This window comes from Notolabrus celidotus, unplaced genomic scaffold (assembly GCF_009762535.1).
Source record: "Notolabrus celidotus isolate fNotCel1 unplaced genomic scaffold, fNotCel1.pri scaffold_189_arrow_ctg1, whole genome shotgun sequence".
Lineage (NCBI taxonomy): Eukaryota > Metazoa > Chordata > Actinopteri > Labriformes > Labridae > Notolabrus > Notolabrus celidotus.
Genome location: NW_023260047.1, coordinates 14,797 through 25,601, shown reverse-complemented (window position 1 = coordinate 25,601; position 10,805 = coordinate 14,797). Strand labels below are relative to the sequence as shown.

The following is a 10,805-nucleotide window of genomic DNA, read 5'->3' as shown; positions in this document are numbered from 1 at the left end:
AGAGGGGTGGTTTTAGGGATTAAACTTTCTTGCTTACATAAAAATGGGTCCTTAATTTATATTGAAGAACAAATCAGCTCTGTGCTTAAAGGCGGATTGGATGACAAAAAGAGGGAGATGAAGAGGAGGAAAGATTATGAAGGGCTATGGAAGTGACTTTTAAAAGCAAATAATGGTTCAAATTTCAGAATAAAAGCATTGTGTAAAAATAAATGGGGTCTTGCAGCAGTTTATAAAATATGGGCTTTTACTTTGAAAAACGGCCTCGAAGCAAACGCTCTTAAATTCTTTACCTCACTGACTAGACTGATGAGTCATACTCAAATAATGTTGTTATTGGGGAAATAAAAGCAGCCGATGTGACTTCATTGTGTTTTAATCTTTGTGGAATTTGTATGGTGAACATGGAGTCACACCTTGTCACTTTTACTTCTAGTTAGGAGCTGTCTGTATAATCTGGAGCAACTGTGGGGGGACTATGAGTGCGCCCAACATGGAGGTAAACGTCTTGTTTGAAAACTTCATCAACAAAATGAAATGCTGTTTTGTTATATGTGTATTTAATAATGAGTAGTGTCATTATATTACATATATATTACATTATATGTTTTTTTTCTATGTCAAGGAGGCTGAAGAAACTCCACCCTCACCATGGCCTGACATCGAGGATGAATATCAACAGAGTGATGCCAACAGTAAAGGTCAGCTTTATAAAACGTATTGTTGCTGTTGTTTTAAAACTCAAAGGTGATGAAAGTAAGCTGGTTGTGTTAAAGACAACACGCTGTAGGCTGCCAGCAAATGGCATGGCTAACAATATTGTGCTAATAAAGTAGAACCCTTTATTTTTTTCTAGTGCTCAGTTTTCGGGTGTCTTCGTAACAAAGGCTTTAGTAACTAGTAATTACAGGCAGGTCATACAAAACTACATAAGGCGTTTTTCGACCAGAGGAACTTTACCCGGAACTACGTGCGTTTCGACCGGTGGACCCAGGGTCTAAATCTAGTTCAGGGGTAGATAATCTCCCCCCTATAAAGCCCCTGCCAGGGGGTTAAGACTTTTCAAAGGTCCCAGGACTTTTGGGGGGCATGGCCTGCAATGCTGAACGTGTCTGATTGGTAGATTAATTAACATAGATTAATTGGTCATGTTTTTATTCCTCCCTCCGTCCACAATAACATCACACACATCTGTGATTCTCTTGATTTCTCTTTCTTTCATTAGTTTTTATTTGTATTATCTTTTTTGTATGTGTGTGTACTTTTCAAAAGAAGAAGCTGTGATTCTCTTGATTTAGCAGCTTGTAACAGTAGTCTTCTCTCAGCCCACCGTGAATTCGTCTCTCCCAGTGTTACGGTTTTAAAAGTGACCCTGTAAACTGGAGACCTTCAGCTGAACGTGTCAGTGTTTGTGGAGTTTACACAGCTGTTGAAACACAGAGGGAGTTCCTGGGAATCAAAATAGTTTAGTTTTTATTAAGATTTCAAAATATCCTCATCAGATATTTAATGATGGTCTAAAGACGTTTATGAGGGATGCATCCGGCTGAAAGTCTCCAATTAACAGGGTCGCTGTTTAAACCGAAACACCAGCTGATCTCTGCCACGGCTTTTTGAGTTCAAAAGGATTTTAAAGGCGTGTTGAAACGTCTTTGCTACTCGCGCTTATCTCCTCTCACGTGTTGATTCAGTGAATCCATCTGTGATGAAATATAGCACCATCTAAAACAGACCAGCTGAGTCTCTTCATGCAAACAGGCTAACTGTTGTGTTGCTCATAATGATACCTGCCTGTCCGTCTGCTTCTATGGTGTCATCTGTGATGAATGGCTTCGTCTTTGTTTTACTGCCCTCTGGTGGTTGTGTTGGTACTTCACAAGTCAACCTGATTAGAATCTTCATCCATAGGCTACAGTTTCTTTTCACTGCAATCTCCTGTTCATGGAAACAGAAGTCTATGGTTAGCAAACAATTAAAACCTAATGACTGTTTACCACGGGCACTCATACACAACATCATTAATGCTGGGGCTTTGAACTGTACACTGATAACAAGCTAGGCAGCCCTCAATCCATAGTTTCTTCTCTGCACTGCATTTGTGGATGTCGTAACAAACTGATCACAGACAATGGGGACAGGAAGTGATTTGTAGCCCATGCAGTGATTTAAACTTCAGAGACATGCCTGTGTGTAATGGACACAGATCATTAACTGAAAGCCAGTGTATAGTGCCAACCTACTGCACTGATGGAGAGGAGAGAAGAGACCACTGTTAATATAAAAATTTACTAGTGTTTACAGACATGCAGAGTTAGGGAGCTTTGTAATAATTTAACCTGATGTTTTATTTGTTGTTAAAGTGCCCATGTAATACCTTAACATCCTGAGAGTCTCTGAGAAAAGACCCTTTCATCGCTGTTTTCACGTTTTTCAGCCATCTATAAAGCCAGCACACGCAGCAGAGTTCTCCCTGTCACTCAGTGTGGTGTAAATTTATTGTAAACTTCCTCCCAATCAATTTGTAGGAGACTGTCATGCTGATCAGTGCCATGCCATGTTATTCTTCTATTTTCCTAACTGTGTCGGATTTGGGGAGACTTTGGGACGTGATTGAGTTGAGCCGCTGAGTGGCTAAAGCAGTCCTGCATATGCTCCACTCATTTCTGCAGGATCGGTTCACTAACTTTGCCCAAAAAGCTCAGAGTTTAGCCTAACAGCTCCATCTGACACCGGGAACTGGGCTCTGACCACTTTACATTTCCAGAAGCTTTAATACAAGGTGTTTAGTTGGAATTGAAATGTTCTGTTGAAAAAACAAGAAAATAAGATGCCTCAGAAAATCTCTATCTGTGTCCTTAAAACACTTGACTAATTACTTCACAGAACAGACACAGCACCAAATATTATATAATGAAGTCAACACATGTAATAATTGACTCAAAATTATTCTGTTATACAAACATTGCCTTTTAGTACTATAGTAGATACTTTATACATAATTATGTTGTTTTTTTTGGTCTTTTTCATTTTTTAAATAATCAGTTTTAATAATAACAATAATAATAATAATGATAATAATATATATAATAATATATATATATATATATATATATATATATATATATATATATATATATATATATATATAAATATATATATTAGGGGTGCAGCAATACACAAAATCCACAATTCGGTTCGATTCGATGCGTTTTTGCCACGCAAAATACGAAAATACTTTTTCGATACAGAAAAAGAGAATTGTCCATGCCTTTTTTTACTTGTAGTTTATTGAAATGACCAACACTTGTTTCAGGTCAAAAGCACAGTTTAAAATTAAATTAAATGTATCAGGGGCAGCTATACCTGACACATGTTCTGCTGTGCATGGTGGGGTTGCGTGTGTGTGTGTGTGTGTGTGTGTGTGTGTGTGTGTGTGTGTGTGTCTCTGTCTGACTGTCTGTCTGTCTGTCGGCCGGCATGCGCGCACATCTGCCGTGCGCGATACAGAGCAGAGGAGAATTGTGAACGTGCGACCATGTATAGACAGAAATGACATCCCGTCATGTAAATAAGATAAATAACACAAGGATATTTAGTCTGTTACATAAAAGAACAAGGTATAGACCTGATCTATGAGAGAGGGAACCTTGAATCACTTCTGCTTTGACTTCCAGGGGGGGGGGGGGGGGACACGGTGGGCCCGCTCCCCATATAACAGCAGGGAAAACACTGTCCGGTATCAGGTTGTTACACAGCATGCAGTATAAGACCACAAGTAATGCATATACGCACTTTAAAAACATATCACCCAGTCTAACATCACTACAGGACCACGGAACAACTCTGCTCTGCAACCAAAGAGGACACTTGTGCTTCCCTCTCGTCTGGGCGCGCTCACACACATATACATGAACATATGAACCCAGCAGACCGTCGTATGGTGAAATATATATTTCCAGATGAAGCACAGTTAAAACAAACGTGACCAGCTTGGACTGAATGAATGTGGGAGGAGCGCACAGTTCAGTGGATCTGCACTCAACAATACAGCCTGGAGGAGTCGAGCGCAGATCCTCTGAACTTTCAGAACAGAGCGCCTCGTCAGAAGTTGATCAAATAAATATAAAATTGCGTATTGTTCAGTTCATAGAGCGCACCCCTAACCCCAAATCAGCGCGATGCAGCTACGGTGGGCACATGTAAAGGACCCCTCAGGGGACTCTCACAGTCGTCCAACTCACTGCCTGACCAAAATAAACAGTCCATTTCTAATGCAAATGTGCCACCTACTGGCAGATTTGGGGAATTCAGAATAATATATATACACATACATATATATACACACATATATATATACACACAGTATGTGTGTAACAATGCACTATTATCAGATTATTCAGCATATGTGAGTTTATAATATGTGTTAATAAATATATTCATACATTTTCACAGAGACACAACTGGAGAGTCTCCTGAAGGATCTGGGACTGGAGCACCTTTACCAAGAGAAGCTATCCCTGAGCAAAATACTTCAGATTGATGAGAAGACCATCACAGATGACCCTCCCAAGTGTCCTTCAGACCTTCCATGGTATTTTCTAAAGAAACTGATGATGGTGAATGTGACGGCAAGGAATGTACAATTTACATCTTCATGTGACTCAGTCAGTGATGCCGAATCAGATGGAACAGGGTCAGATTTAGATAGTCTTCTTGACAGTCCACATTCAGGTGACATGCTGAATCCTCTTGACATAATCACTGCTCTGTTTCTGTGCTCTGATGGTTTTTTACAGCAAGAAATGGCACTTAAAATGTCCATGTGTCAGTTTTCTGTGCCTCTGCTGCTTCCTCATTGTGACACAAAGCAGTGCACACTGATGCTTTGGGCTCTGAGAGACATAGTTAAAAAGTACAGACCTCCATCACTGTCAGAATCCAAGGGCTTTATTGAAGACAGAATTGTTGTCTCCAAACTTCCAATGGTGTCTTTTGTGAGACTGGGTGAGTGCTCCTTGTCCAAGTCAGAGATCCTCAACAAGCTTCTGAGCAACTCTCAGCAATACCATGATACCTTTGTTCACCAGGACATGGAAAATGGTGACTGTCCAAGACAAATATCCAATGGACTGGCTGAAATAGCCTGGTACCTACCTTGTGGGAACACAAACACAGACGTTTTCAGTGAGGCGGTAGCTGTAGCTAACCTTCGTGGGGACATGGCATCTTTTGAAACACAATTTTCTTTTTTGTGTCAGACATCTGAAGCAGTTTTTGTGTTCTTTGACAGTTTAGACTCTGAGTGCGAGCTGCTTACAAACCAAAACCACAAGGCCCAGATCTTTTTGGTGGGTAACCATCAGAGCCAGCGATTGAGTATGGATGCTCTGAAGAAGGTGGCAAACAAGCTGAACCTTACTAAAAGCCATATCCTTCTGAAGACAAAGCAAATGAATGATGCAGACTTTGTCAAGAATCTGCGTATAAAAGTCAGCAGTGTAGTTGAGGACTCAAAAAAGAAGGTGGAAATTGAACAGATGGTGAGCGTTGCCTATGAACTTGGAATCCAGGTTGATGAAGACAGTGAAGAGTGCAAGACTGCAAAGAAAAATGCAGATGCCATCACTGCAGAAATTAAAGATATCCCAGAATACAAAGAAGCTCAGCTGCCACTGCAAGGTGAAATATTGAAGGACCTGACTTGCTTGGAGAAGGAAGAGTGTCGACTTCGAAAACTTGGGTCACAAAACATAGAAATGTACAAAACTGATCTTCAGAAACAGAAAGTAAAACTTAGAGAAAAACAGAATTCTCATGATATGTCTAAAGCAATGACATATTTCATCAGCGCAATATCAAGACCAGGTATTGAGAGGTGTTATTTCCTGAAGTGGATGCGAATGAACCTCGATAATCTGTCTCGACAGAAGCTGTGTGACCTCAGAGAGGCTTACAAAAACAAAAAACAAAACAAAAACAAAAGTCCTCAAAACAACGAGGAAATCAAAGAAATTGACCAACAACTTTCCAACAGCTCACTTGGGATTGAGCACTTCTTCCGTGAAATGGGTCAGATCTATGAAGCCTCAGTTTCCCTCCCAGAAACAAATCCATCACATCAACAGTTAAAGGATCTTCCCAGACTATGTGCACAGTTGTTGCTGGATGGATTTCCCCTGGAGCTTGTAGATGGTGATGCATCTAACATCCCTCTCAGATGGGTGACTGATGTTCTGTCTGAGCTCAATAAGTTGGTGTCTCCTGAGAACAAGATCTTGGTAGTCACAGTTCTTGGAGTTCAGAGTACAGGGAAGTCTACTCTCCTCAATACCATGTTTGGAGTACAGTTTGCAGTCAGCAGTGGTCGATGCACTCGAGGGGCTTTTATGTTGCTCATCAAAGTAAATGAAGACGTGAAAAAAGAACTCAGCTGTGACTTCTTGATGATTATTGACACTGAGGGCTTAAAGTCACCAGAGCTTGCAAAACTAGACAACAGCTATGAACACGACAACGAGCTAGCAACACTTGTTGTGGGGTTGAGTGATATCACTATCATCAATATTGCAATGGAGAATTCCACAGAAATGACGGATATCCTACAGATAGTGGTACATGCATTCCTCAGGATGAAAGAGGTGGGCAAGAAACCCAGATGTCAGTTTGTTCATCAGAACGTGGCAGATGTATCCGCCCCTGAGAAGAACTTAAGAGAAAGAGAGATGCTGCTGGAGCAGTTAAATGAGATGACGCAGGCAGCAGCTAAAATGGAAAAGAAGGAGGAGTACAAGAGCTTCACGGATGTGATGGAGTACAATGCAGACACTGGGAACATGTACGTCCCAGGACTCTGGAACGGGAGTCCACCAATGGCACCAGTTAATGCAGGGTACAGTGAGGCTGTTCATGAGCTCAAGAAGAACACTCTTCAAACTCTGGGAAATTGTGGGTCTTCTGCTAATAACATCTCAGAGTTCACAGAGTGGATAAGAAGCCTGTGGAAAGCTGTGAAGCATGAAAACTTCATCTTCAGCTTTAGAAACAGCCTGGTGGCCAATGAGTACATGAAGCTCAGCACAGAATTCAACAAATGGGAATGGGCGTTCAAAAAAGAAATGTACACGTGGACAAAGACAGCAGAAACAAAAATCTCTAACTTTGGTAATGTTGAATCTGAGGAGTCTGACATTGGTCAACTTCACACTCGTTTGAAAAGTGAAGCATCCTCAGAGCTGTCTAAAGGGGAGACAAAGCTTCTTAAAAACCTGGAAGAGTACTTTGAGCAAACAGACGGTCATGTCTATCTTGTTGAAGCATACAAGGAAGTCTTTGCCAACAGTGCAAAGAGCCTCTGTCGAGAAATAGAAAGCTCTGTTCATAACCAGCTCACAGCTGCAACAGATGTAAGAAGGGGAATGGCAAACATTGATCAAATCAAGGTGAAACACACCAAAGAATTAAGAGAGAGAGTACGAGCACTGATTGAAGAATGCCGTAAGAAGAAAGAAGACATGACTGACGACAAATTGAACAAAGAGTTTGACAAGATGTGGAATGAAACGGTGAAAGAACATTTTCCCAAACAAGAGACCACTGATGTCATGGCAAGTGTCTCCCTCTGCCTGAACAACAATGTAAAACAAAAGGGGAGTCATGCGTGTGAATTAAGTCAAAAGAGTCTGCAAGATTGTGGAAAGATCCCTTTCAAATATCCAGCTGAAGGAATGTACAAACAGACAAAGCAGACAAAGCACAGACTTCGCAATCTCTTCAGAAGTGAAGATGAGGTAGCGGCACTACAACAAATGGCTGACTGCATCATAAGTGATTGTGAGCAGTTTGTGAATGAAAAAGTGGAGAGAAAAAACAACTACCACGACACTTTAATTGAGGAGATCCTACACATGATAGATGAGAAGCTGAAGATGAACCAGGATGTAAAGACAGAGACAGACTTTGAGGTTTCTCTGAAACAGCACATCTGTGCAAATGCAGCCAGAGACTTTCAGAGAATGCACGAAGAGTTCATTCAAATGAACAATCCCTACAGATGTCTCAACCAAAACAAAGAGAGGTTCAGAGTTAATTTCAAGGATGAATTCCTTAAGCGAGACCAGTGCCAAAAGAAGGCAGAAGAATTCACAGATCACTGTTTGAAGCCTGCTGTGAAAAACTCTGTCAACAGCTCCCTGGGTCCTGATATTGTTGATGAAATGAGGAGGAAGTTCCAATTCAGCACACGGATGTTCTTCCAGTATTCAGTGTTACTGGATTTGCTCAAAAAGGATAACTTTGAAGACTACCTGAGCTATATCAGTTCATATCAGCAATATGTGAAGAAATGGATCCTAAATGAAATGGATAAACTCTTGACCAATGAGTCTGTCTCTGAGTTTGAGGATAAACATCTCAGGTCAAGCATCAAGAGCATAAATGATGCAGTATACAAGGCTCAAGAAAAAAAAAAAGGCAACCTGCAGGGATTTATCAAACACATCCGTCAGGAACTTGGTGAAAAGCTGGTCATTTCTGAGGATTCTCTGGGTCCTTTCAGGATCCTGAATAATGTCAACCAGGAACAGTTTGCTCAGGAGCTCACTGAGTGTGTGAAGGACATGGAAGAAGATCTTAAAGAGGAGTTCAAAATTACAAACATCAGAACAAAACTCACAAATCTTGATGTAAATCCTCAGAATGAGCTTTTCAAAAAACTTGTTGGATGTGGTAAACTGTGTCCATTCTGCAAAGCACCCTGTGAGGCAGAAGCAACTAAACATACGGAGCACAAAACTTCATTTCATCGACCACAGGGTCTGGACTGTTACAGATGTGATGGGACAAAAAAACTTGTCATTGACATTTGCACTTCCTTAGTGATCAGTAACAATAGATTCCGCTGCAGGGACACAAATGATAAATGGCACCCTTTCAAAGAGTACACCAAAATCTACAAAGAATGGAAAATTGCACCAGACACAAGCCTTCAGGACTCAGATTACTGGAAGTATGTTCTGAATAGGTTCAACCACAAGTTTGCTAAAGCATACGATGGACAGTCTGCTGAAATTCCTGATACGTGGAAAACTATCACAAAGCAGAATGTAGAACAGAGTCTCAAAAGATCGTTTAATGTCTCATGAGTCACTAACCATGTTTCCTCTCTCTTACCTGAAGTGTACAGAGGTGCACATCCTCCTGTCATGGAGGTTTGAAGATTAGACTGTTGAACATGAAGAAGAAGAAAACCAAGAGGAAAGAAAAAGCTGATGAAAAAGAAAGAGTAGAGAGAGAGATTCAAAGACAAGTCTTCACAGATGGAAGTGTAAATAAAAACTCTGGTAGTTCAGAGATGGAATCAAACAGGTTTTTATCATTTGTCTGCTTTAATTCTGTGTTTCTGTTGATCAGGAGTGTTTTTGGAGTCAAGCTCATGTAAGGACACAATGATCATCCCAAATGTTTCAAGGTGATTTGATGTAACTTTAAATCTGTGACACTGTGTGACCAGTGAATGCAACACTTGTGCCACTAAAAGATAGACCGGCTTGATAAATGCACCAAAGTGAGCAGAAAGACTTTTCTCCTTTCATCAAATCAACGGCAGCATGCTTTCTCTTCTTCATTCTTTTGAGAAGTTTCCATGAACTGATCTCTTCAACTTAAAGATGTATTCTTTTTTTGAGTGTATGATTTTGTCATTGAAGAACAAGAAGCGTATCTTTGAGTCAGAGTGTGTGTGGCATAATATGTCTTTTTTCTTCACTGAGTTTGTTTATCGCTCTGACTTTGTAAAGTCTGAGAACATTAAAGAAAATGTGTTTCATTTAGTTTGTGATTGTTTGCCTGAAACTTTGAACCAGTTTGTATTTCATCATGTGAAGTATCTGATGCAGAGTATACTCTTATATTGACATTGATGTTCATTCAGTCTAAATATTAACATGTGTACTACTAATGACAGAAGTTGTATTCATCTTTTCTTAATGACAGAAATACGATTGAATAAAATGTGGATCAAATCAGTTGAACTCAATCAAATGCACCGGCTTACTGCCCGTATGTTTCTCTGACATTACTGTGGGATTATTATTCTTTACTCAGAATTTAGACTTTGCTTTTGTTTGTTTCTGATTCCTGATATTTATATTTTCATGAATCAAAATATATTTCACGTTGTTTCCATAACTTCCTGCTGTTAACTGATTGAATAAAGATACTCATCAGAACGTTGACTAATTTTTTCTGGATCAGCATCACAGTACAGTGAATATTAACTTCTACAATGAATAGAACAATCATCCCTTCATTTATTCATCAAATGATTTTCAGTTTTCTTCTTAGAAAATAATTCCATAGTTAAAGATTGTTCTTCTGAACTCACAGGTTTCTGAGTCAAACTCTTCAGTGAACCGCTTCCAGGCCCTGACTGCAGATCAGTAGTCCGTTCCCTTCATCCCACTCACAGTAGATAGCTGGTCTTTGAAGGCATTTACCAGAGCTCTTAACTGCTGTAGTTTCCACTGATACACTAACAGATCATGTAGCACAGATACCTTGTAGTAAAGTTTGATCATAAAATCATATTTAAAAAAAAAGCTTTGAAAAATAAAACAGAATACCAAATAACCTCCCAAACAACAAACAAAACCAGAGACACAATTTTTATATTTTCCAATGAAATATTGATTCCTCCAGTTATTGATGAAAATTACTGAATGCTAATGATAGCATCTCTAGCTCTCTGGTCAGAGATCATGATGCCACCTGATGCCCACATAAAAAAGGTAAAAAAAAAATGAGCCAAA

At 39.9% G+C, this 10,805-nt stretch overlaps 1 protein-coding gene across 1 annotated transcript; it reads left to right on the top strand.

Moving 5' to 3' along the window:
* The first annotated feature begins 493 nt into the window (after nt 1-493).
* On the top strand, nt 494-10,050 carry LOC117808953 (up-regulator of cell proliferation-like). Its single transcript, XM_034678622.1, has 3 exons — nt 494-499; nt 626-701; nt 4,453-10,050. The coding sequence occupies exons 1-3, from the start codon at nt 494-496 to the stop codon at nt 9,138-9,140; spliced, it is 4,770 nt and encodes a 1,589-aa protein (XP_034534513.1). The 3' UTR covers nt 9,141-10,050.
* The last annotated feature ends 755 nt before the right edge of the window (nt 10,051-10,805 follow it).